Below are 22,956 nucleotides of genomic sequence, written 5' to 3'. Positions count from 1 at the left end.
TGTTGCCCATGTGGCACAGTGGTTAGAGCATCTGCTCTAGAGTCGATCCTTGCTAGAGTCAATCCTTGCGTCCAAGTACGAATCCCACAGTGGGACGTGGAGAACAGTCCTTAAAACAAAACCGAGGTCCCGTGTCGCAGTAGGTGCTGGCACGAAAAGGTCTCTTACTGCTTAATGGTCCTGAGTGCCAAGTATATGTCAAAATTTGTTGCTCTCTACCAGCAAGTGAAATTTTTTTAGAGGGATGTTAAACAACATTCAATCAATCAATCTATGTAAATATGACCAATAATGTCTTCATTAATCTTGAGGAGAAGATTTTTAGATTTTACCTATATATTTCTATGTTAAACTTTCATCATCCATTGTGGCACCACCCTGCCCAGGGGGGTCATGTTTTTTAACAACTTGAATCTACAGCATGTGAGATTGCAGCATGCTTCAATATAAATATCATCAAGCATGCCTGTTCTTAAAGGTACTTGGACAATTATTTGAAGTTATCATTTTCTCTATAAAATTACGACTTATATATTTTGCTAGCATTTCACACAAAAATTAAATAAAAATTTTATTTCAAATAAAAGATATTAAACTTTCAAATTTTTTGGCGGGTTTGATTGATACATCCTTACACTTTCACAAATTAATTTTATTCTTAATCCATAGGAAAAGTGGCAATCTCGTTGTGTATAAATGAAAAATATTAATACTATCATCCAGAAAATTCAGAGTAGACATGTTCGACATGTTTCCAATATTTCTACTCTGAATAAAATTATTTTTCTGGATAAAAGTTTTAATATTTCTCATTAATACACAACAAGATTGCCACTTTGATCAACCATTGTGGCCCCGCCCTACCACCGGGGGTCATGATTTGAAGAAACTTGAATCTACACTACTTGAGGATGATTACACACGAGTTTCATCTTTCCTAGCCCAGTGGTTATTGAGAAGATTTTTAAAAGATGCCATTAATTTTTCATTAATTCATTATATTTATCTCCCCATTGGAAGCTATTGTGTGCCAAGTTATTTTCAAATCAGACCAAAACTGTAGGGAGAGTAGTTGCAACATTTTCATCCTTCAAAAACCGATAAACAGAACTAGGAGACTTATTGTTCACAGAACAATAAGAGGTCTTTCCCCTTCTTTGAATTTCAAATTTGTTTTATATCTGACTTCCTAAACATTAAATTCCATAAAAAAGAAACCAAAACTCTCTTGAAGTAAAACCTCAATGAAAATTAAAAAAAAAATAAATTGGCCTTATAATTACAAAATTCAAGGTCAAAGGTCACAATGCAATTGACCCCATGCTTCTACGACTTATAGAATGCAAGTTATTAGGTTTAATAGTAAGTACAAAGAAGTTAAAGGGCAATAACTCATATAAGAGGTCATCAGATCCTTTTCCACTTATACAGTGCAGTTGGCCTAAAGACCCTTAAGACATTAGTGAAGGTTTGGTGTCTCTACCATCTACGGTTTCGGAAAAGTAGCGATAACAAGGTTTTTAGCACAAGGGGCAATAACTTTTAAAGGGGTTTTTGTTTGGGGACAAGAATGAAATCTTTGGAACAGTTTTAAGAGTACATATCAGTGATGCATAGACATTAAGTCTATGTTAAAAGACAAAAGAGATATAAAAAGAGCTAAATTTCTCATTTTTGGAATGACCTTGACCTTTGACCTTGACATGAATTTTAAGGTCAAAGGTCAATGAATCTTATGCAGTTGGCCCAATGTCTCTACGACTTGTTGTTTTGAAAATTTTTAATTATTTGTAGAATTCAAAAAGTTTCAGGGGCTAAAACTCATTGAAGGGGTCACCGAATACTTTTGCAATGAATAGATTCCAGAGTCCTCTCAATTAGTCGAAGACTTTAGTGAAGGTTTCATATTTCTACAGTTTACAGTTTCGAAGGAGTAGCGATAACAAGCATTTCTAGCGAAAGGGGCAATAACTTAGAAAGCGGTCAAAGTTCAAACATGGGGGGTCGTTTTTCAGAATAACTTTTAATATCCAATATCATGAACTATAAAGTTTTTCGATAAGTCTTGCGGTTTCAAAAGTCCGGGAAGAAAAATAATAATAACTAGGAGACTTATTGTTCACAGAACAATAAGAGGTCTTTCCACCTTTTTAAATTTCTTATAGTTTTATATTTTACTCTCTAATTTAATATTAAGGAAAATGGTTAAAAAAAGAAAATGAAAATTTAAAAAAAAAAAAAAATTTGAAATGACCTTGACCTTTGACCTTGATCAGATCTTCAAGATCAAAGGTCAAGGGTCACATTGCAATTGGCCCCATGCCTCCGTGATTTTTAGTTCTATAGTTATAAGTTTAAATATTAAGTGCAAAGAAGTTAAAGGGTAATAACTCATATAGGGGGTCATTAAATCCTTTAGTACTTATTCAATGAAAGTGTGCCTAAAGAAATCTTTGAAAAGTTTTAAGAGTACATATTAATGATGCAAAGACTGTTTGCATATGTTAAGAGACAAAAAAAATATAAAAAGAGCTTAATTTCTAATGTTCGGAATGACCTTGACCTTTGACCTTGACAAAATATTCAAGGTCAAAGGTCAAGGGTCACAACGCAATTGACCCCATGCTTCTAACATTTACAGTTTTCAAGATACAAGGTTTAGTAGTAAGTATAAAGAAGTTAAAGGGCAATAACTCGTATACGGGGTTATCAGATTCTTTTGCATTATACAGTGAAGTTAGGTCTAAAGACCCTTATGACATTAGTTAAGGTTTCAAGCCTTTACGGTCTACAGTTATGAAGTAGTAGCGATAACAATGTTTTTTGCACAAAGGGCGATAACTTTTAATAGGGCCAATCTTAAGGGACAAGTACGAAATCTTTGAAATAGTTTTAAGAGTGCATAATAATGATGCAAAGACTGTTTGCATATGTTAAAAGACAAAAGAGATATAAAAAGAACTTAATTTCTAATTTTTGGAATGACCTTGACCTTTGACCTTGACAAAATATTCAAGGTCAAAGGTCAAGGGTCACAATGCAATTGACCCCATGCTTCTACGACTTATACTTTTCAAGTTATAAGGTTTAATAGTTAGTACAAAAAACTTAAAGGGTAATAACTCATATATTAGGGGTCATCAGATCATTTTGTACTTATACAGTGAAGTAAGGCCTAAAGACTCTTAAGACATTAGTGAGGGTTTGGTGTCTCTACAGTCTACGGTTTCGGAGGAGTAGCGATAACAAGGTTTTCCGCACAAGGGGTAATAACTTTTAAAACGGTTAATATTAGGGGACAAAAGTGAAATCTTTGAAACAGTTTTAAGAGTACAAATTAATGATGCATAGACATTAAGTATATGTTTAAAGACAAAAGAGATATAAAAAGAGCTAAATTTCTCAGTTTTGGAATGACCTTGACCTTTGACCTTTACATGAATTTTAAGCTCAAAGCTCAATGAATCTTATGCAGTTGGGCTCATGTCTCTATACCTTCTCGTTTTGAAAATTTTTAATTATTTGTAAAAATCAGAGACTTTCAAGGGCAATAACCCATTGAAGGAGTCACCAAATACTTTCACAATGAATAAATTCCAGAACCCTCTCAATTAGTCGAAGACTTAAGTGAAGGTTTCATATTTGTACGGTTTACGGTTTAGAAGTAGTAGCGATAACAAGGTTTTCCGCACAAAGGGCGATAACTTTTAATAGGGTTAATCTTACAGAATACGAATTGAATATTTCAAATAGTTTTAAGAGTACATATTAATGATGCTAAGACAGTTTCTTTATGTTAAGAGACAAAAAAGATATAAAAAGAGCTTAATTTCTCAATTTTGGAATGACCTTGACCTTTGACCTTTACATGAATTTTAACCTCAAAGGTAAATAAATCTTATGCAGTTGGTCCCATGTCTCTATCACTTCTCGTTTTGAAAATTTTTAATTATTTCTAAAATTCAAAAAGTTTCAGGGGCAGTAACTCATTGAAGAAGTCAACGAAGACTTTTGCAATGAATAGATTCCAGAATTCTCTCAATTAGTCGAAGACTTTATTGAAGGTTTCATATTTGTACAGTTTACGGTTTCGCAGTAGTAGCGATAACAAGGTTTTCCGCACAAAGGGCGATAACTTTTAATAGAGTCAATCTTACGGAATACAAGTTGAATCTTTAAAATAGTTTTAAGAGTACATATTAATGATGCTAAGCCAGTTTGTATATGTTAAGAGACAAAAAAGATATAAAAAGAGCTCAATTTCTCAATTTTGGAATGACCTTGACCTTTGACCTTTACATGAATTTTAACCTCAAAGCTCAATGAATCTTATGCAGTTGGTCCCATGTCTCTATCACTTCTCGTTTTGAAAATTTTTAATAATTTCTAAAATTCAAAAAGTTTCAGGGGCAATAACTCATTGAAGGAGTCACCGAATACTTTCGCAATGAATAGATTCCAGAGTCCTCTCAATTAGTCAGAGACTTTAGTGAAGGTTTGGTGTCTATACGGTCTACGGTTTCGGAGGAGTAGCGATAACAAGCATTTCTTGCGTAAAGGGAAATAACTTCGAAAGGGGTCAAAGTTTAAACAAGGGCTGTCGTTTTTCAGAATAACTTTTGATATCCAGTTTCATGAACTATAAAGTTTTTCGATAAGTCTTGCGGTTTCAAAAGTCCGGGAAGAAGAAGAAGAAGAATAATAATAAACACTAGGAGACTTATTGTTCACAGAACAATAAGAGGTCTTTCCACCTTTTTAAATTTTTTAGTTTTATATTTCACTCTCTAATTTAATTTTAAGGGAAATGGCTTAAAAAAAGAAAATGAAAATTAAATTTTTTTTTTTGTGAAATGACCTTGACCTTTGACCTTGATCAGATCTTCAAGGTCAAAGGTCAAGGGTCACACTGCAATTGACCCCATGCTTCTACGAATTTTAGTTCTATAGTTATAAGTTTAAATTTTAAGTGCAAAGAAGTAAAAGGGCAATAACTCAAATAAGGGGTCATTAGATCCTTTAGTACTTATACAATGAAGGTGTGCCTAAAGACCCTTAAGACATTAGTGAAGGTTTCATGCCTCTACGGTCTACGGTTTTGAAGTAGTAGCGATAAGAATGTTTTTCGCATAAGGGGCAATAACTTTTGATAGGGTCAATCTTGGGGAACAAGAATGAAATCTTTGAAATAGATTGCAGAGTACATATTAATGATGCAAAGATTGATTGCATATGTTAAAAGACAAAAGATATATAAAAAGAGCTTAATTTCTCATTTTTGGAATGACCTTGACCTTTGACCTTGAAAAAATATTCAAGGTCAAAGGTCAAGAGTCACACTGCAATTAACCCCATGCTTCTACCATTTATAGTTTTCAAGATACAAGGTTTAATAGTAAGTATAAAGAAGTTAAAGGGCAATAACTCATATAAGGGGTCATCAGAATCTTTTGCACTTATATTATGAAGTTAGGTCTAAAGACCCTTAAGACATTAGTAAAGGTTTGGTGTCTCTAGGGTGTACAGTTTCGGAGGAGTAGCGATAACAAGGTTTTTCGCACAAGGGGCAATAACTTTTAAAAGCTTTAATTTTAGGGGACAAGAATGAAATCTTTGAAACAGTTTTAAGAGTACATATTAATGATGCATAGACATTAAGTATATATTAAAAGACAAAAGAGATACAAAAAGAGCTTATTTTCTCATTTTTGGAATGACCTTGACCTTTGACCTTAACATGAAGTTTAAGGTCAAAGGTCAATAAATCTTATGCAGGTAGTCCCATGTCTCTACGACTTCTTGTTTTGAAAATTTTTAATTATTTGTAAAATTCAAAAAGTTTCAGGGGCAATAACTCATTGAAGGGGTCACCGAATACTTTCGCAATGAATAGATTGAAGAGTCCACTAAATTAGTCGAAGACATTCATGAAGGTTTCATACCTCTGCGGTTTATGGTTTCTGAGGAGTAGCGATAACAAGCATTTCTTGCGAAAGGGGCAATAACTTCGAAAGTGGTTAAGGTTCATTTACGCAGGGTCAACTGCAAACATCTTTTACGGAGTACATTCCTATGAACTATAAATCTTTTCGATATATCTTCAAACAAAAAAACATGCGGCGGAAAAATAATAAAAAAAAAGAATAATAAACAGAAGAATATCAATAGGTCTTTCCACAGAAAGGTGGAAAGACCTAATAAACATAAGCATTTCAAGAGGTCTTTCCACAGAAAGGTGGAAAGACCTAATTATGTATATTAGTGTAGTCTACTTGTGTGCCAAGTTATATTGAAATCAGACCAAATTTGTAGGAGGAGTAGCATTTTGAAAAATTGTTTGCAGACTGACAGACGGATGGACGAGTGAAACATTACTATTGCATAAGCTCTTCTGGTCTCTGACCAGTGGAGCTAAAAATAGTGAGGTCAAGGTCAAGTTTTTAGATACTTTTTTTATTTTAGTGAAACAGTTTCTTTGTAAACAAGTTAAATTCAAAATGGTGAATGGTTGGAACAACTTTATGGTGAATGTCAGAGTCTGACACAGTTTAATAAAATGGGGCATAGTAAGACCAGGAGAAAGGGAAAGGTCTCAGCTCAGAAAATAAGGACAATTGGTTGGAAAGTTCACAGCAATATGTATCCGTGGATTCTGATAACAAAAACCTTGAATAGTTATATTCAAAACTGGGCTCCACACAAAATAAAGAGCAAGGTCAATGTCACATGAAAACTCAAGATGTCAGATTAAATACCTACATTAATTTAAATCAATAATATGAATTTTGGTTAAAATCTTGTAAATAGTTTCTTAACCAATATAAAGTGCAAAAGCACCTTTACGTAACACACCATTGTGCAGTTACTTATGGTATTTTATCTGAGTGTAGATGTATATATACTAGTAAGGATGTATATGGTCAGAAACTAAACACCAAAGTCCCAAAACATTCAGTTATTAAATACATTTAAGCAAAAAGTTAACTAATAAATGACACCCCAATGCCCCTCCCTTCCCCCAACCCCTGTTGCTGTCATTTATGGAAAGAAACAAACAAGTAAGGCAGATCTATCTTTTGGGGGGGGGGGGCTTTCTTTTAAAAACTCATCAACATATCTAATTATTACTCAAATACCTCCTCGCCCGTCTAAGAAAAAAAAAATCTTGATCTCTTGTCTTAATCTGTTAATTGTCCTTCAAGTTAACACGACAGATATTGAAATTAATTTTTTTAAAGACAAAGATAGAAGTCGAACGTGTTTGATACAGCAGGTAAAGATCCAACAGTATTTTGAACTAAAAGTGTCCGAGAGAAAATCTATTTATAGGAATGGGCCCGCGTTCTTTTAAAAATGGCCATGGACTATTTGGTCATGAATGATTGTTCGTTTATCTTGACTGTTAAACCCCATTACAGTTGCCTCTAATTATACATTTCATGCAAATCAACGATTCATAACAAAAGTGCTCACATAAAAAGCCTACGTTTTATGATTAATATGTATATTTTCATCTGCATAGTCCCTACCTGAAATTGGACTGTCCGCTTTACCTGAACACAGCTCACGACTTGCACGAGCTCGGAAGACCGGAAGTGTGTTCAAATGACTTTATGAATAAAATAAAATAATACATAATTTCTGGTCTGGATAAATATCAAATCAAATCTGATTAAAATGAATTGAATGTTATTAAAATTCATTTTTGTTTAATTTTTTTTTTTTTGATAGAGCCAAATAAAAAACGCGTTTCGGGTGGCATGCAAAAAATTACAGGTATTTGTAATTTGCTCCAATCTTTGATATTTCATTAAGATATTCTATATTCTAACAGAAAAAAATTATTATAATTTATCAATTGATGAAATTTATCATAGGCGTCGGAACCGGGGGGCTGGGGGGATATATATACAGCCAATATTTATGTGGCAGTAAAAACATAATAGAGGCATTAAAAATTGGGGTGCACCTTTTTTTTTTAATATGGTTTAGCCCCCCTCCCATTTTCAATTTGCTTCCGACGCCTATGTTTATTTTAAAACACCTTTAAACAAAAATGTTATACCTTGTTTTATTGCACCCTACCTTGAAAAACGATGTTTTAATTGTCTCGATCTGATTTTACAATTGTTTTTAAAATATCTCAAAAAGATAAAATTACCATATTTTGTGATAACTGCTATTCCAGTGATATAGCAGGCTCCTAAAATGCGAGGTGGGGTAGGGTGAGAGGAGGGGTTCTAATTAAAGAGTCTTGAGTCTTTTGCTGTAGTTTTTATACTGAAATTTGCATTTCAATGCTGTATACTCTGCTCCTCTCCACTTTTCGTTGCTGTCAAAAACAAGCAAATTCCAATAACCCAGATAGTGTGGGTTAGCCACCTATACATCCTTCTTTTTAAATCCTTGTTACTGGCCTGAGTAAAAAACCACACAGCATGAGGTATTTTGCACAAATGAATGCGTAGTATTGTACCTTATTGAAGCAAAACAACAAACACAAGTTCTTGAATAAAATTATTATTGGCTGCAGGAGCGGTCGATCTTTTCTGGTTGCGTGAAAAGGGGGGTTGGGGTTGGGGTTGGGTTGAGATATTATTCATTAATTAGTCTGATAAATAATTTCTAAATCATAAAATTGATAAATAACGAGTAAAGTGAAGAAAATTGCTTTAAATTCAGAATTGATGGTTTTATATATCATTTAAAAGTGACAAAAAAATCACTGTGTCAATTACAGCTATATACCATGCTGGAAACAATTTTATCTTAAGCTTTACCAAATTTTTCAATATTTTATTCAGCATGATTGCACTGTCATTATCATCGGTATAAAATCATAGTTTGCTTTCATCATTCCCCACGTTGCCGAGTTGTTCATCATCGCACCATGAAGGATAGCTATAGTCTGCAAAAATCATCGGCATCGTCGAGTGACAAAGACCCCAAATGGTTCATCTGGTGATCTAAATTTAATTTTGATGTTAATAATGGGGGGTAGGGGTGTAAAGTTAGAATACAGTCTGGAATAGATGTATCCACTCTTTTAATTTTGAAAACTGTACGTTGCGTTTTTCCTGAATGCTTACGCACAAGTCTTGATGAAATTTCTCTTTTTAAAACGCTAAATTTTGTTTGTAGCTAATTTGATGCTTTGCATTAATGTTGTATTTTATCACGCTGTTTATTGAGGAAGTTACGTCTGATCTTAAAACAATCCTAATGAAAGCCGAATATTCATCGTGATGAGCATGATGAGATGCATAATATATAATTCCTGTTCAAGTGCGTCAAATGCATGGTTGGGAGTTTTTGACACTGCATATGAATATGTAAATTATATACTCTAGAATATACTGATAAATTTATCTCTGAAAGACAAATTGTCGTTATTCTTGGATGATAATTTTTCCGAGTGTGTTTGAGCTAAGGCGTCTTTCATATTGTTGGCCCTAGCTGATTTGACCAAACACCATTCTGCCCAAGAACCCGATCATTATTGATTTACCTGTCTTGCATTCCATGTTTGCGATGCTCAGATGCAGATGCAAATATTTTATGTAAATTTTATTTGTACCCGCGTGCGAGTGCGTTTTTAACAACATTCGTTCAGTTTCATTTAGCCGTAAGTCCGTTTATTATACCTCTACTGATTTTTTCCTACATACGAGTAAGACAGTAAAATGTGAATAATTCCTTAGAAAGTTCAGTGAATGGACTAATTCCCCGTGCGCTAGTTAAATGAGCTAATCCCTGCTTCGGAAGCTAATTCCCCGGTATGGGCAGCGGAAAGGGCAAAAATTACCATAATGAGAAAACAAACAATTATTTTAATTTCAATGACCATAAAAATTTAACAAAATGATATACAATGCATAATCAACAGACCTCTTCGCAGAAGAAATATATATCAAAGCAAAACCAACGACCACGTACGTAACAAACATTTATGAATGCAAAACCAACGATCATCTTTGCAGAACAAACGTATACATAAAAACATGACAAACGAAAACAACTTATCAAACGTACAAGCAGTAAATCATTCTTCCCGGCTCCCGACGGGCTGCGCCTCGGGAAATGGTCCTGGTTATGGGGAACTGGAATCTTGTTAACCCCCTCAATTATTTACTTTAACCGTATACTACTAGTATTACACTTTGGGTACCCATCTCTTATCCGCAATCCCTCTATATAGGCTCTATATAGGCGTTAAAAAATATATACGTAATATATTACCTTTTTTGTTGGTTTACCCCCCCCCCCCACTTTCAATTACACCAAACCCCTACTTTCAATTTGCTTCCGACGCCCATGCTCTATTACCTGTGCAAAAAACTATGACAAGACCTTTCTTGATATTTTTATTTTCACATGTGCATTATACTTGTGACAAGAAATTACATTAATTGATATTTGTTATCTCATGACCTTGAAGTTTGACTTTCTAAAACTTTGACCTTGGTTAATCCATTTAGATAAAAAAAACATATTACTTCAAGAGTTTAAAACCTTTGTTTAGTATGATGGTCAGACAGGACAGTAATAATATGTCATAAAGTTCATTGCACCTCAACAAATCAGACCCCTAAATAAGGAGGGCCATGTTCTTTGAATTGCTGCCATTTAATAGAATCACAGGGTACCACGCAATTACAGTCACTGTGGGTGAATTTGAAGCATCACATCACAGTTTCATTAAAATCTATGGCAGAGTTGCAGCCTGACCTTTCTTTGTAAATGTAACACAAAAATTAACAATGGGTAGCATGTTTATTTTGATTAATGAAGAAATTTACCAAAAATATTAAAATAGGTTAATCAATAAAACCCATCATGAGCATCTGTTCATACCATTACAAAATACAAGTTATATATAATGATTTGTGTCTTTTGGCAATTTTTCTATGTTGAAAAAACATATGCATGAAGAACTTTGTGCAATCTACACTAAAATTTTGTCACTGATGACTCATAATGCTTTTCATGTCCACACATAAACTTTTTTTTAAAAATTAAAACATCACAATTATCATAGAGTATATTGTGACAGAAATGCATTTCAGATGATCAAAAATGAGCAGTACTGCATCTTGAACAGATCATAATTACCTGAGACATGTATTTAGTTCAGGTTCAAATAATATTCTTACTTAAGAAATCTGCATGATCTCAACATCATAATTTCGGTCAAGGGTCTCTTTTGTGTTCTGTATACATGAACATGCACTATAAGCATCATACTGTCTGGACATTTAGTTACACTAAAACATACTCAAAGTGAACATGTTTATTATGAATTCATATAGTTTTTAAACATACTGTAAATGTAGAAGATATAATAAATTACATTTACAATTGGCAAATTGTTTGACCCTGGCACTTTACATGTACTAGATTTGACTATTTAAGTGTAAATAACCTGAATCAAAAATAATTTTCCTTCAACAATTAATACTTTTCTACATGAGAGGAAAAACAAAATGAACAGAATGCATCTATATGAATATAACAATAATATGAATACAACAGTACTCAAAATGACCTCACAATTACAAAATAATTTACTCACATACAATTAAAGCAAGACAACTGAAACAATATTACAGAGTCTACTATCCTTATTAGCTCATCTGAATTAAAATTCATTGTAAAACAGTTTATTGCTTGCAGAGAATTGTTACAACAAAGAAGGAATAAAGACAAATAAAAACAGGAAGGAATCGTTAGGGAACACATTGGTGACAGGAGATGCCATTTTTCTACTCCATGGTTGCATCATAATTCCTCTTTAGTCATCCTTTCTCCTTCATCTCCCTTTGGCTTTGTTTTTTCTAATTAAAACAAAAGCAAAACTTATCAAAACTATAAATTGTGCATCAGTTAACAAATACTGTAAGCCAACTTTTATTCACGACAACTTTATTTCATGATGTAGCAGGGGTAAACTAGTTCACGCAATTAATTTTCATGATCAAGCCTTATTTGGATCTGTTGTTAATAGAAACAGACTTTAACGCTCGGTTCGCAGCGAGAAATATTTGCAATAATGAGACTCTTGTGAAACTCACGAAAATTTTTTGCACGTAAATAAAAGTTGGTTTACTGTATTGATCATTCTGTGTTATTAACATCATACTCAAATTCATAAATCCAGTATCAATTATCGTTATGGCTACCTTGAAAGATGACAAGTTTGTAAAACAGTGGAGGGGAGGGGCTTACTTTTTTCCTTTTTTGATGATTTTTTTTCTTTCTTGTCTCCCTCCTCTGTTTCGCCTTTAGGTACATACTTCTCCGTTAAGCACTCTACAAATGTTTGTAAGAAATACTAAACCCTCACATTTTGCTAGGCTATAAAGCCAAACATGAGAAAAGGACTTATATACGGGTAACTAGATTTACTTCTTGTATACATAATGTTTCTCTTAATTACAGATGTTAGTTTTACTGCTTTAGAGTAAATTAACTAAATGTACAATTTTTATTCAGAAAACTGTTATCATCTTTCCTATGAATAATGTTGGCACATTACAAAATTTAATAACTGAAGATCTTACTGGTGTCATCTTTCCTAAGGATAATGTTGGCACACAAATAATTCATTAACTCTTTGTCTTGGTGTTTATAATACCAGTCTTCTATCTCATCTTCATAGTCCTCCGCCATCTTAAAACACTGCATAAAACAGAAGACATAATAAAAACAAAACTTTTTTAACATCTTCACAAGCAAATGGTCTCTAATTCTCTTTTTTCCCATATGTGATGAGAATAGCAAATTAGAAGCACTGGGCCATCTTTGCTATCCAAGTGTCCGATTCCTTTACCTTCATCTCCCAATTAGATGAAGGTAAACAAATTGGTCACTAATTGGGTAACAAAGATGCACGAGGATAGAGATGATGAACTTTTAACAGAATTAAAATTCACACAAACAATTTCAGTGGAAAACTATCAGATAAACATTATACATTGTATTAATATGATATCACAAAACAAATAAATTTCCATTATAATAGATTTTTGATAATTTTTACCTTGCGCTGCATGTCTGTGACCTCAGCAGATGGAGAATCCCACAATTCATAGGGAATTCCCAACTCTACCTTCACTCCCTTATTTCTATAAATATAAATAAAAGGTGTTCACTTTCTGTGCATTACATGTGTATTTTTTAGATTATTCTATTCAGTTTGCAAGATTTCATATAATTCTCTCTCCAATACACACAAAATATGTAACTACATGTATTTGTAGAAATTACCTCCCTTTAATAGGGATTTTTTTTCACACACACCCTTACCGATTCTGAAGATGCTCATTTACCCCATTAATTCTAAAGCCCTTACAATGAACTTCTTAACATTTACTCAAGAACTGCACTTATTACAAATTCAAAATTTTAATTTTTGGTATTTATTCTAAAACATGTGAAACATCATTGACTTACACCAATCCGTGTAATGTGTCCATGGTTTCACTGCGACCTTTGGCGAACCTATTGCTTCCAGACCTTTCCTTGTGGACATTGTATTCCAGGATTTTGTCACATATATGTGGGTCGGTCAGAGCTTCTGTTAGCCTCAACTCCCTGGAAAATATTGAATTTATACAAGGGCCTTGTAATTAAAACCATGGTTCTAATTTTTTTTTTTTGGGGGGGGGGGGGGGAGGAATCATCGAGAAGAACAAAAAGGCATGAAATGATGAAATAAAGTGAAGTTTCAAATATGCCCAACAATTGAGTGTAATGCATTTTCATTTCTTTTTTTTTCTACATTATTAGTGCTACTCACGATTTGTTGTATACAATCTTCTTTTTCTTGTCTAAACCATGGCCCACATGTAATGTCTCTTTGGATTTTCCTGTTTCGTCTAGTCTACTTTGAAGCTCAGTAACAAAAAACTTACACACTGAAAATAAATGACTTATTTAGTGACGTAGCATTGTTTTTGAAAGGGGGCAACCAGAGAAACCTACCTGAAAAAAACTTGACAGGCAAAAAGAAAATAAAAAAAGAAAAGAAAATTGCCAAAATTCGAAGAAAAGTCCTATTCCTTGGGAGGTGGGGTGGGGAGTGGAGGTGGGGGGTCAATTTTTTTCAGTACCAAATTTTGTTCCTAATACACTACAAAACCATTTTTGTCCCTTACTCTTACAAAAAGTGTGTGTGTGTGGGGGGGGGGGGGGAACTGGTCTTTCAATGAACATTTTCAATAGTAAAGAGTTATGTTTGGTAAAATGTGGGCCTGGCCTCCCCTGCCCAAAACCCCTCCCCCATTCCCGATGCTGCATGCCTGTAATTCATCATTATAGTTAGTAAAAGTTAATGTCTTACACTTAACTAGAACTTCATTTGTCCCTATATCTTTTTTATCATCTATTCTCAAGAGTAACCAAACTCTTACTTTGTACAAATGGGAGGATATAGAAAGTCATGCTTATCTTGATTAACAGCATTTCAGTGTACTACCTGTTAATAAGCTCAAGGATTTAAAGTCTTTTTTAGATAAGCTTTCAATATAATTGCAGTGGCACCCAACATGCAGTAAATGCACAGGTGGAAAGATTGCGATAACGCAACATGGTTGTTAGTCTAATATAATAGGCTCACAACAATTCACTTATAAAGATAATTAGGAACTCAATCCCCACATCCTATTGATAAAAGGAAGTGTTTGCTGGAAACAACCAATCAATATGAGCCATGTGTACTTCCCATAATTTTACATAAATTATTCCTTAAGTTCCTTAAGTTCCCATTTAACACACACACTAAAATTGTAAAATCTACTTTTTTTTAAATGTTAACTTATATGACTGTATATTTACAAAAGAATTAAAAAAAAATGAAATATGGCAAAAATGCTGATACCCAAGAATTCCTCAAACAACAATGAAAAAAAAATTACAACTATTTGTACAAAAATGAACTATCGAATAATAACAAATAAGTACATCAGCTCTTTTCATCTGGATAACACTTAATGCCACATGTAATAGATTTTTCTGTGACCATGCAAGACAAATAGAAAGTAGACAACAAATGACCTACCCTCACACATGCTTGGTAAAATAACGCCTGAATCGTCATTGTCCGCCTTGTTAATGATCACCAAATGAAATAATAAAATCAGACAAATATAAATGTTACGCATACTATGATTCTTCACGGTAAAAATATCCAATTAAGTCTTTATCGAACACGTTTGTCAGTTTGTGTACATACCAACAAGGAAGACGGAAGTTGAGCATTGACCTTTCAACTTTCACTTTGGGTAGTTTTAGTTTCGCATATAAATATTTTCAATATACCCACGGTAATATTGACTGAACCTAAAATTTTAGCGTTTTTTAATATTTAATATTTTTTGCACAAATTTTTAAACAGCTAATTTTCTTTTTCTTACATTTCATATGAGTCAGGAGGGCGTGAACTTTACTTCCTGTTACAATACGGAAACGTGAAGTTGTGAAGAAGAGAGCTGAGGAAAATTCGTGTCGACTGACCAGAGTCCACGAATTTTTTGAAAAGATTTATTGAATAAGAGGTACGTTATAGGTATTTTGCCTTAATGCACTTGAACTATTCACATATAATCACAAAATTCCATAAATACGGATAGTTCGAATTTTCTCAAAGTGCATAACTTCCTACTTTAGACCACTGATTTATTTCCTTGTAGTTGAATTTGATATCAAACAGCGTTGTTTTAATATGTTTTCTCTGATTTCTTTACCATAAGACAATAGATCAGAAACCCGTATACTTTTATAGTTAATGTGTAGGTTTTTGTAACAAAATTTGTTTTGATTAAATTTATCAGCTACATTTTACAATGATTTTTGTAGGTGGAAACAATGTCTGCTCACAGCTTTGGAGTGGCTCCCATAACTTGTCATGCATGGAATGGCAAAGGTTCAGGTAAATTGAAGAAGAAAAACATATTGTTTTAAACAGAATACTTACACAGGCAATCAAGAAATATTGGATACAAAAGAAAAAAAAAACAGTAGTGGCAAGTCATTTAAAACATCTGTATATTAATAATAAGAAAACAACAAACAAGAGGGGTTAATGAGAAATTGCATTCCTATTTAAAAGGATTTTTTTCATTTTGCATGCTGCCTGATTTTTTGCAGAAAGTATGTCATAAAGTAAGGTTTCAACTTCCTTATTTTTCAAGTTGATTACACATGTGGTACATGTAACAACATACATAATGCTTGCTCAAACAGACTGCAGTCTGTGTAATTTTCTGTGTTTGGGAACAGAATTCACAATATTTTTTTCATACTATGGCTCACATGAACATTATTCATTTTTAAGGCGTCGGGCTTTAGCTCGGCGCACATCTAGCTATGATGAAATCTCTGACTGCTCACCGCTTTCTTCATGCGCCAAATAATATAGTACTCAAACCAAGACTTTCAATTATACGGCGTAGGAATATAGATGCTAAATTTTGTGTTTATTACATAAATTGACTGAAAATCATACAATTTCAACAGTCCTATACATAGCTGACGACTCACCCACTTTTGTCGGGTTACTTTTCGACCCTTAACCTGATTATTTTTTATGACATGGTGAGTTATGCTTATCGCCTGAATCCCCGATTTCCGGATTGTGTTCGTAAATTAAGCTGTATTTTTAACTTCCAGTTACAACCTAAGCTTGATCTACGTAAACAAAGCGGATGGCTATGTGGTTCAGTAGGCCAGTAAATTATCAGTGCAGGTTTAAACAATTAACTGGGGTGGTTTTGACAAATCAAAATTTAAAATGGCTTCCGATAGAACAAGATTGTTATCAGGACCAGCAGGAACAAATTTAACAAAGAGAAACAATATTTATGTACATGTCAAGGAGTCTTGGAAAACAACATTCATTACATAAAATAAAATGATCGAAGTCAGTGTATGGTTAATTAAATTAATTAGGCCTAAGAGAGAGGAAAAGTAATCCCCTAAAATTGGAATTACTTTCAAATTTAGCACCAGGGACCTATATACTAACAATATATTAGTATATACATGATATAGGTCCATGTTAGCATAAACTGAAAAGGCTTTTTTTAAATACACACTTAACGTAATTCAGGTCAGTGCTGAACAATTAAACCTTCAATGTTCTTTTTAAGCTCACCTGAGCCGAAGGCTCAAGTGAGCTTTTCTGATTGAAATTTGTCTGTTGTCTGTCGTCGTCATCGTAGTTGTTGTAGTCGTCGTTGTTGTCGTAAACTTTTCACATTTTCATCTTCTTCTCAAGAACCACTATGCCAATTTCAACCAAACCTGCTACAAAGTATCCTTAGGTAAAGGGGATTCAAGTTTGTTCAAATGAAGGGCCACACCCTTTTCCAAGGGGATATAATTATGAATTAGAGAAAAATTAATGGCATTTTTAAAAAATCTTCTTCTCAAGAACCACTGGGCCAGGAAAGATGAAACTTGTGTGGAATCATCCTCAGGTAGTGTAGATTCTAGTTTGTTCAAATCATGACCCCTAGGGTTAAAATTCAACCCCCCCCCCCTTCAGTAAACTTTTAGCTCTGATCTGATATGTGCTTTATTCTAGCCAATTGCTCAGGTGAACGATGTGGCCCCTGGACCTCTTGTTTAACATGTCAATTTATCAATAATTTTTCATCATTGTAAGTAAATAATTCAGTAAAGCCTTTTTAATAGAAGAATTATCAATACACAAATGACCAGATTTTTACATCTCGGGTGTTGGCAAATATGGTCCTAATACATGTACTCTTTTACCAGGGTACTGACTAGTGACTACACATAAAAACCTGTTCTCAAGCCGTTCAGTTGGACCATATGAGTTGAATGCTTTTATTTCATAATGCTTAAATCGGGGTATTTTATCTAGATATACATTTACAACTATATATACAACTATAATTACTAAACATATGCATATTACTTTTAAACATGCTTGTAAATCCAATAATTTCAAGGTATCGCTGCCATATCTAAAGCACGGCGCCATTGTGGCCCTTCAGGCCTTTGATTTTTTTATTTTAGTATATCTAACAATTGTCCTACAATTTCAGAGATAGCAATATCTAACAATGACCACAACATTGAGATATACAAGAAGGCTCCGACTGGCTATGATCTGACCGCTACTCTCTCTGAGCATGGTCAGAGGGTTACAGGGATCGACTGGGAGCCCCAGCACAACAGGATAGTGACCAGTGGGGCCGTATGTATATCATTTACATTGCTTTAAACCTGTATATATAAATTCACATCACTTCAAACCTGTAGAAATTAATTTAAATTAAAATTGATGTGCTTTGAAATGGGTTCTTTACTACTATATTAGTTTATTAAAATCTTTTTAGTAAGCTTTTTATTTGGCTGAATATTAGTTAATGATACTCTTTTTTTTCAAAGGCAAACAAAAAAGAAAAAAGTATGTTTTATTTTTAAACATGCAAACCAATGACATAATGTTCCATCATTTGTCACGGAAGCTACATAATTCAAAAATGTTTACATTAAATACTTTTTGCATACTGCAGGATAGAAACGCTTATGTATGGGAATTCAAAGATGGTAAATGGAAGCCTTGCTTGGTCATCTTGAGAATCAACCGTGCAGCCACCTGTGTCAAGTGGTCTCCAAATGGTACGTTAGAGACTACAGTCTAATCCACATCTTAGTCATTATCATTTATTAAAAACTGGGGTATCCTTTTTCTTACATGTATATTGCAAATTGTAATTTGTTGGCAATTTGGGCAGATAGGAGAAGCGAGAGCATCCGAGGATTTCCGATGATGGTAAAAGTAATTGAATCTCAAATGAAAAGCTATTATAAAGGTAAACCTCCTCGTACATTTTCTTTTTGTGTTCACAGGTGATAAGTTTGCAGTGGGCAGTGGTTCTAGGCTGATTTCTATCTGCTATTTTGAGGAAGAAAATCACTGGTGGGTCAGCAAGCACATCAAGAAGCCAATCCGATCCACTGTCACCTGGTACGGACTGCTGTATATGTCTACTAAATGTATATTATGAATATTTTGACAATGGAATTTCATATCTTGTTTTTTAGGCAATACAAATATATTTTGTCCAAAAAACACCTAAAACGTAACAGGAAAAAGAGAGTAGCTGTAATATACTTAACTATCAATGTACTACTGGTATTTTATTTTTATTGCAGTTTGGATTGGCACCCTAACAATGTTTTGATTTCTGCTGGATCTTGTGATTTTAAAGCAAGGTAAGACAAATTAATTTGGAACACAAAAATGGCATCCCTATTCAAGGCATTTTGATTTTAGCTCTTTTTGAATATTTTGTGTATCCAATATTTAAGAAATTTCAAAGGAGAGAGAAGTAGTGTCATTAATAAGAGAGATTTAAAAATGCTAGATTTTAATTTTAATGTTATTGATGGGCTATATTCATAGGATTTTCTCTGCTTACATCAAAGAAATTGAAAGCAAACCCTCTGCTACCTGCTGGGGAGCCAAAATGCCTTTTGCCAACTGCATGTTTGAAGTCTCCAATGGTGGGGGTATGTACAAAATTGATAAACTGAAGATATGTTAAACATATCTTTCTCAAGTGTAAATTGTTTGAAGTCAGAATCTGATCTCTCCATCATCCACATGGAAGAATTTTTTTGTGTGTTTAAAATACTCATCAAACATTCATAAAAGGCACTAAATTTGCTTAATAGCGCTGACACATAGTCCTCTTTAAAATGGACCATGGATCACCAAAATGTAATGTGCTGCAAACTGTTTTTGGAAACAATTTGAAATTGATTAAGCACAGTATGTTCAGGGATTGTAATTTTGAAGATACTTTGAAATATTTAAAGTTCTGTGGCTGTGTCAAAAACTTGTTAGCTCATCAGAACCTCAACTGACAACTTTTTAAAAATTAACAGGTGGGTGGATCCATGACGTATCTTTCTCGGCCAGTGGAGACCTATTGGCTTTTGTGGGCCACGATTCCAGTATCAGTGTGGTTAATGGAGCTAATCAACAACAGTAAGAAACAGACCTGTTATCTCATTTTCATATATAAATGGAAATTGTTGATCCCATTTTTTTCTTGCTTGCCCCTTTCGCCCTTGTCACAAGTGGGCGAATCTAAAATGGGACAAATGCGAAGAACACAGTATAATTTCTTTAACATAACTGTGACAGCGCGAATTCAACCGGGCAAAATTGTTTGCAAGTGTAAAAATGCGGAAATAACACTGCAGGGCAAAAATAACCCTGTATACAGTATTGTATATACTATAATCTCATTTACAATCATTGTACACACTATACCCATTAATCTCATTTAAAACCATTACATTGCACTTTAATCTCAATGACACTTATTACATGCATTAGTAAGGGCACAATATCAATTAATTTTCACTGAATCAATTCAAAATCTGTGGTACAATTTAATAGATTCAATTTTTTTTGTGTTCAAGATTCATTTTACTTTAAAAAGCTTCAATTTCAAGTTTTCCGTTACACGTCAATATAGCCATGAGAAGAAGTCTGCAGGAAAAAAATGAAGCCATTATAAGTCTGAGATTTTATTCATTTGAATATTTTTTTCAGGTTAGCTGTTGTGAAGGGATCTTTTCTGCCTCTGGTCAGCTTGACGTGGGTGGGGCCCCACAGCATTGTGGCTGCAGTAAGTATATAATAAGCAGTGGATATATCATCGTCCTTGTGCTTTGCATGTTGTGAACAAGGAAATACTTTGTTTCATGAGTGCTCTCTCATTCTGATTTATCTGTACATAGATTTATTTGTATGTTGGTCATTTGCACATTTATGATGTGATCAAGTAACAGATAATTTTTGTGTTTGAGATTTTTTCCCATGTAGCAGCTATTAGAAATATATCTTTTATAATGATTAATAGATATTATGTAACAATGAGTAAGGTTTTATTTGAATTTACTATATTGATGATTTTTTTTTTCTTCCAAAGGGCCATGACTGTCTCCCTAAGCTGTTCAGATACAGTGATGATGGTAATGTGACCTTTGTCAGTGACCTTGATGTTCCCAAGGAGAAAGAAGCTGGAACAATGAGGTACGTTATTTAATTTTCATCCCTTCCTGATGTCAGTTTTCATCCTGTACTGATTTCTAGAAGCAAATATTTCTCTCCTCCTTAGATATAGAAAATAACTGAAGGAATTTAATGTATTGCTGGTGCTTAAAAAAAATACAATTTTACAATTTTCTGGTTTTAAAGGAATTTAGATTACAGGTAATTGACTCAGCCTTTGAAGTTTTCTTTAGACATCGTAAGGCTACGAATAAATTTTTATTTTATATTTATTAACAGTGCCATGAATCGTTTCCGAAACCTGGATAAGAAGGCAACAGCTGAGACTGCAACTGACCTGAAGACGAAACACCAAAATACAATCACGTGAGTTATCATCTAAATACAGTTACACACGTTAAAACCAAAATACAATCACGTAAGTTAACACCAAAATACAATCACGTAAGTTATCTCTTTTAAATACAGTCACCTATTAAATTTAACATTAAACTATGGTCACATACCTTAGTACCAAAATACAATCACATGATTAACACCCAAACACATAAGTTAACACCAAAAAACAAATCACATACGTGTAAGTTTACACCAAAGTACAATCCCATAAGTTTACAGCAAAATACAATGACACTGAAATACAATCATATCAATTTTACACTTTTGATATGCATACTGTGAAATCACTAATTTTTGTTAGGGGTTAATTTTCGTGGTTTTCAAGGTATGAAGAGACTCACGAATTTATATCCACCATGAAATGCAATTTTTCACACATATTGCTACTGAAAAATTCTTCAACCACGAAATCAAATCCCCTTGAACCAACATATTTTCTTCAAACCACAAAAATTTGACCCCTCAAAAACATGTGAATTTACAGTATACTGAAGCCAAGGTGTCCAACCAGCACATACTTTTCTTAACACTTAGTGGAACTGATTACCATGACTTGTGACTTTGTAATTAATATACAAACTTGTGTTCTTTAATTTTTGCAGGCAAGTGTCTATCTACTCAGGAACTAAAGAAAACTGCAGCAAGTTCTCTACTACTGGAAAAGATGGTCAGATGATCATCTGGGATGTAAAGGTATGGATTCAAATATCTAGATTTATATCTTTGATTTAGTGTTACTGTAAATCACTTTTTATTTGCGAGAACTTTATTTTCGCGTAATTACGTGAGAGAATGCGTTCGCGAAAATTAAATTCTCGCATATAAAAGTATTCCTTACGATTATATAGGGGAATAGCCACTATTCGTGAAAATTATGTCTCGCTTACAAAGAGTCAATGATGATCTCGCGAAAATAAGGTGTAGCGAAAATTAAGTGATCTACAGTATTGATTTTATTTTATATGGTTGTCTATTAACAATCAATTACATATACTGAAAATATTGTCAATATCGATGGTTATACTGGCTTTTTGGGCTAAAATTGCATTTTAAACCTGTCCAAATGTAACATGAATTTGATCCTTTGGGCAAAATTAACATTTTTTCCATTTTCAGTGTCTTGAAAATTTCATAAATCCCATTTCCAATATGCTTAATAATATGATACTTTGATAAATGTATAATGATTTTTCTTTATTTTTTCAGTCTCTGGAAAGTTCCATTGCTGGCCTGAAAATTTCCTAGAGAGAGCAAAATACCACAGTCTTTCAGAAACTTTTAACTTCTTACATGGACCTTAATTAAAAGCTGAATTACCTGTGACTTTGCTTTGCTGATGATATTTTATTTACATAAGCAATAACAGAAAACCAGACCAATGTTTGCAACGTTATCTATTGTTCATTTTTGTTAAATCATGTTCTGTGTACTCATTTTTTAACACCCTTTTTAATAAAAGATTTATTCCTTTAACAGAATATGTTGGTTTATACAGT

The 22,956-nt window shown here is 33.5% G+C and overlaps 2 protein-coding genes across 3 annotated transcripts; one reads left to right on the top strand and one right to left on the bottom strand.

Annotated features, from left to right (window-relative positions):
- Nucleotides 1–11,275: 11,275 nt before the first annotated feature.
- Nucleotides 11,276–15,270, bottom strand: LOC134229483 (protein canopy 4-like). Of its 2 annotated transcripts, none has more exons than XM_062711239.1 (7): nucleotides 15,059–15,270; nucleotides 13,799–13,916; nucleotides 13,453–13,593; nucleotides 13,040–13,124; nucleotides 12,561–12,678; nucleotides 12,218–12,309; nucleotides 11,276–11,827 (listed from the first exon to the last, which is right to left on the bottom strand). In XM_062711239.1, the coding sequence occupies exons 1-7, from the start codon at nucleotides 15,159–15,161 to the stop codon at nucleotides 11,810–11,812; spliced, it is 675 nt and encodes a 224-aa protein (XP_062567223.1). In that variant the 5' UTR covers nucleotides 15,162–15,270; the 3' UTR covers nucleotides 11,276–11,809. The 2 variants fall into 2 exon arrangements, with proteins under 2 accessions (XP_062567223.1, XP_062567222.1); XM_062711238.1 differs by having other exon boundaries at nucleotides 11,276–11,834; nucleotides 12,226–12,309.
- A 139-nt stretch (nucleotides 15,271–15,409) lies between these two features.
- LOC134229482 (actin-related protein 2/3 complex subunit 1A-like) lies at nucleotides 15,410–22,938 on the top strand. Its single transcript, XM_062711237.1, has 13 exons — nucleotides 15,410–15,554; nucleotides 15,856–15,928; nucleotides 18,072–18,223; nucleotides 18,546–18,651; nucleotides 18,883–19,000; nucleotides 19,189–19,248; nucleotides 19,439–19,545; nucleotides 19,924–20,026; nucleotides 20,600–20,675; nucleotides 20,979–21,082; nucleotides 21,341–21,427; nucleotides 22,063–22,153; nucleotides 22,667–22,938. The coding sequence occupies exons 2-13, from the start codon at nucleotides 15,865–15,867 to the stop codon at nucleotides 22,703–22,705; spliced, it is 1,107 nt and encodes a 368-aa protein (XP_062567221.1). The 5' UTR covers nucleotides 15,410–15,554; nucleotides 15,856–15,864; the 3' UTR covers nucleotides 22,706–22,938.
- Nucleotides 22,939–22,956: the final 18 nt, after the last annotated feature.

Source organism: Saccostrea cucullata, unplaced genomic scaffold, assembly GCF_032062105.1.
Source record: "Saccostrea cucullata isolate Sc308-1 unplaced genomic scaffold, CSIRO_AGI_Scuc_v1 ctg477, whole genome shotgun sequence".
Taxonomy (NCBI): Eukaryota; Metazoa; Mollusca; class Bivalvia; order Ostreida; family Ostreidae; genus Saccostrea; species Saccostrea cuccullata.
Note: the sequence above shows the minus strand (reverse complement) of the source record. Positions and strands in the feature narration are given on the sequence as shown.